This window comes from Rhyacophila brunnea, unplaced genomic scaffold (genome assembly GCF_057557595.1).
Source record: "Rhyacophila brunnea isolate RB1 unplaced genomic scaffold, BYU_Rbru_1.0 scaffold_10, whole genome shotgun sequence".
Classification (NCBI taxonomy): domain Eukaryota; kingdom Metazoa; phylum Arthropoda; class Insecta; order Trichoptera; family Rhyacophilidae; genus Rhyacophila; species Rhyacophila brunnea.
Genome location: NW_028232752.1, coordinates 41,415,032 through 41,418,849, shown reverse-complemented (window position 1 = coordinate 41,418,849; position 3,818 = coordinate 41,415,032). Strand labels below are relative to the sequence as shown.

Genomic DNA, 3,818 nt, shown 5'->3' with positions numbered 1-3,818 from the left:
TATTAAAATCTGTTCTAGTAATTGGACACACGTACCTTTAGTGATATTTTTCGAGCTGATAAGTAAATCTCAATGTACGTAAGATATTTCGTAGTCCCTCGCACTTCCCTGTTTTCTTCCAGAAATTCACAAAACTTGTATTAAAAAAATGCCACCGAAAGATCACTATAGTACAAACACGTGTTTTTGCGATTTTCAGGTGACTTCAACTAAGAATTATATTTTGTAAATAGAGCCAACTAGCGACGGAAAAATACAAATGCAGTCATATAAAGAGGAAATGACTGAATAGATCTGTCTTCTTCACACTTACAGAAATGCTTAGCTAATCTTATTTTGGGAGTTTAAAGTTGAGGTGTCCCATAGCTAATCCTGTCCCATTACTATAGCAGTCACCCTACCTACTATAATTTCGTAATGTTCGGCGAACGAAGAAAAAAAGTTGTTTGAGAGGTAAAAACGGAATAGATTTTTTCAGATTCGCCGGTATAAACTATGACTCGAATTTCTCAAATTCTCCGTTACTTTTTGTGACAAACAAAAAACCTAAACATTTTCATGCTTACTATAATTTTTGAGACCGAGTAGGTACCTACTATATTTCGGTGACAAAAAGATGGCAACATTGAGTCAGAAACTTATCTATGAATTAGTCTATGGTAATCCATAGACTAATATTATTTTATTAGTCTATAGTCTATGACTGAAACGTCAAAATCAGTCAAAATATTATTGGAAAATAACTTTGTGAGCGCTGTATTTCATCAGAAATTTAAAAAAAGAGATCAGGTAATATAATATAGCTAAATTTATTGTCGAATGATTATGCTTTCCAGGAAATCCAACTTCAATTGTTATTATTAATGTACATGCGCATGTCGTCTGCAACGGGAGTACAAAATTCGTTCTGTAAATTATTCATTAATGATTGACTGACATCTTATTATAGCATTACAACCAGATTATACGGTGTGGTTATCAATAAGGGAATGATATGACGCCTAGTGGAATGGAGTGATATGGTTATAATGTTCAAAGAGGCTCTTCTAACTGAGGGGAATTCAACAGATATCATTCTGAATTGAAAACAAATGGTGTACCTACCTAATTAATGTCGATCCCTTTTTTCCATTGTTCACTTTTAAACGTCCGCAGTGGAGCAGCTATCGTACTGACTGGTACAGTCAACCCATATAATTGACTTGTAGTTAGTACTACGAATAATTTCTTGTGCCCTGCGTTAGGCTGCGTGTAGATACGTAAAGATGAACGTTGAGCTTTTATAGTGTACATAAAAACTAGTGATGCACTTATATTAGAATAATAATTATTTGATTCTTTGCTTTTCAATCTTTACCAAGTACTTACTTAATTGTTTAAGAAATATATTTTTTAATGTATGACATGTATGTAAATAAACATATCTTCAACACTGGTTTGCATTTTCCACGCTCGCGTAAAGCTATGAATGTCATATCGAAAGAAAAAGCAACATTTCTGGTACAGATATTGAATCAAAATAAAGATTCAATACTGATATTGTACCGAAAGAAAAGTATTGGTCAAAAAGTATTGATATGTTTTTGACATACCAACCTACACCAAGCCTAAGCTCCTGTCAAAATATAAAGATTGGTACCCGAAGACATGAGACTAGAAATGTACTACTAACTGCGCCGTCCCTTGTAACGCTTTACAGTTATTTTTCCTAATTTTCTTCTTCTTTTTCTTCTCTCAATCTTTATACCGCCAGATACTGCAAGCATATTTTAATAATAATGATACTATTTTCCTAACATTGTAGATATGGGTGGCTGGCAACTGGAGGTTTTCAAGATGTCTGTCTACCTAGCTTTTCCGGTTGGACTATTTCATGTCTTCAATCAGCCACAATATTTTGAGGAGTGGGTGACGAACATAAAAAAAAAGCTATACCCGCCAGAGTCGAAAACTAACAGAGACATGATGCAGAACACTATTCTAGAAATGCGGAGGAAAGCCAATGAAGAAATTTTAGCCGCCATCGAAGCGGCCGATAAAGAAAGACCTAACACATCACAATGAGATCAAGCTAGAAACTTCGCTGTAAATAAAATTGTCATGATGAACATCACCAAAACTACCGAGTTCAACGTCCATTTTGTTACAGAACATAGAGTTGTGTTAACACATTAGTGTAGTGAATCATGTGTTTGCTCAATGCCTATAGTAGTCGATGATGTAGAAAAATGGAGAAATGTTTCTCCAAAAATATCTTGGGAATATTACCCATCCTTTTACACTTATTAACCATATTAACACCTCAACTGGTAACATCTTAAATATTCATTGGTGTTGAAGATTTGGTGATGTTCACTCTATTAATTCTTGAAATATTAAATTAAATAAGTTATGTCCTGTAGAATAATTAATACATTCTTTATGATGAGCGTATTTTTATATCAAAATGGACCAAACTTCCCAATATCATGTCTAACCTTCTCCTTCGCTTATTAATTTTGTCTTTGAAGTGAAAAACAAAAAAAAACTATTCACACTAGAAGGATTGGCTCCCAAAATATTATGTCTTCAGAGTTCTGCAGTTGTTTGGCCACATAGCTAAACAACGGTAACATGGAAACACAAGGGAAGTCTCCTACTCCAGTGCTTCCCTACCTTTTTCGCATCTCAGCACTATTCAAATCATAAAATTTTCTTATCACCGGAGTAAACTGATGTGACTGTCACTTTTTCAAACTCTAAAGCTAGATGTTAGCGTGGCGAACGAGACAGACAACAGCGACAGGCGGTGGCGAAGGGTGCAGAAAGCAGGCTGCGGTAGATAACTGAAAGAATGTCCTAGGACAGCGATATTTATGGTCCTTGAATTTAAATTTTGTGTCATCTTCAGCATTTTACTGATACAATTCACTGAACATAAATTATTATATTTTACTTTTTTGGTGAAAGTTTTCACCGGTGAATTACTCTAAAACAATAGAAAAACACGGAGTCGGCAATGCTACTTTTGAATCAAATTTTTTAAATACATATTCCCGGAAAGTACATAATTCTCAAGATTTTTATTGATAATTTCTAATGAAAAGCGAATCTCAAAGAACGAGAATTAACTCTTCAAATTATTTCTCGAAACGAGAAGTCTCGATCACAACCTCTAGTCTTGCTTCCTCCGCAACCTTAACACTTACATATTTTTTTCCAACTTAGCCATTGATGTAATCTTACTTTAGGTGACGCAGCCCCTTTGATTGTAAATATTTCAAATAATATGCACTTCGTCATCTTCATATTTTAGCTATTCCTAGAATCATTAATAATACATCTAATTAAATTTTTTTCTAAATTATCTAGATTATCTTCTATCTATCTTTCTAGATCTAAGATTTTCTAAATCAATGACATTATCCAGTAAATATATAATAGAAGTGATAGATATCTGTCAGATTTCAGTTACCTGTCATAAATCATAAACAGTCATTTCAAAGATAGGGTCGCATTCCATAACGCACAAAAGAGATGTATCTAAAAGTATGTGACGAAGAGTGACATAGTCTATTGTGAGAAAAAGATATGAAAGTAAGCAGTGTGATAAAAGTAGCATTACATTACAGATGTAGACGTCTCTATATGCCCATCACGCCATGTGCTGTCACGTATTTCGTACGATAATCGAAGGTGACATCACTGGAATGGATAGATTTTTTTAGGATTATAAAGAAAATATTAATATCTATGTCGATCCTTGAAACAACTAAATATAGGAGCTCTTACTTTTCTGTTATTAACTATGATATTTACAAGAGGATTTCAACTACAAT

The 3,818-nt window shown here is 33.7% G+C and overlaps 1 protein-coding gene across 1 annotated transcript; it reads left to right on the top strand.

Annotated features, from left to right (window-relative positions):
- The first annotated feature begins 687 nt into the window (after nt 1–687).
- LOC147079218 (protein PET100 homolog, mitochondrial) lies at nt 688–2,428 on the top strand. Its single transcript, XM_085949091.1, has 2 exons — nt 688–789; nt 1,805–2,428. The coding sequence occupies exon 2, from the start codon at nt 1,807–1,809 to the stop codon at nt 2,062–2,064; it is 258 nt and encodes an 85-aa protein (XP_085805217.1). The 5' UTR covers nt 688–789; nt 1,805–1,806; the 3' UTR covers nt 2,065–2,428.
- The last annotated feature ends 1,390 nt before the right edge of the window (nt 2,429–3,818 follow it).

Bases quoted from the DNA above. Each gene is read 5' to 3' on its own strand.
- LOC147079218 (XM_085949091.1), top strand. From the start codon at position 1,807: ATGGGTGGCTGGCAACTGGAGGTTTTCAAGATGTCTGTCTACCTAGCT.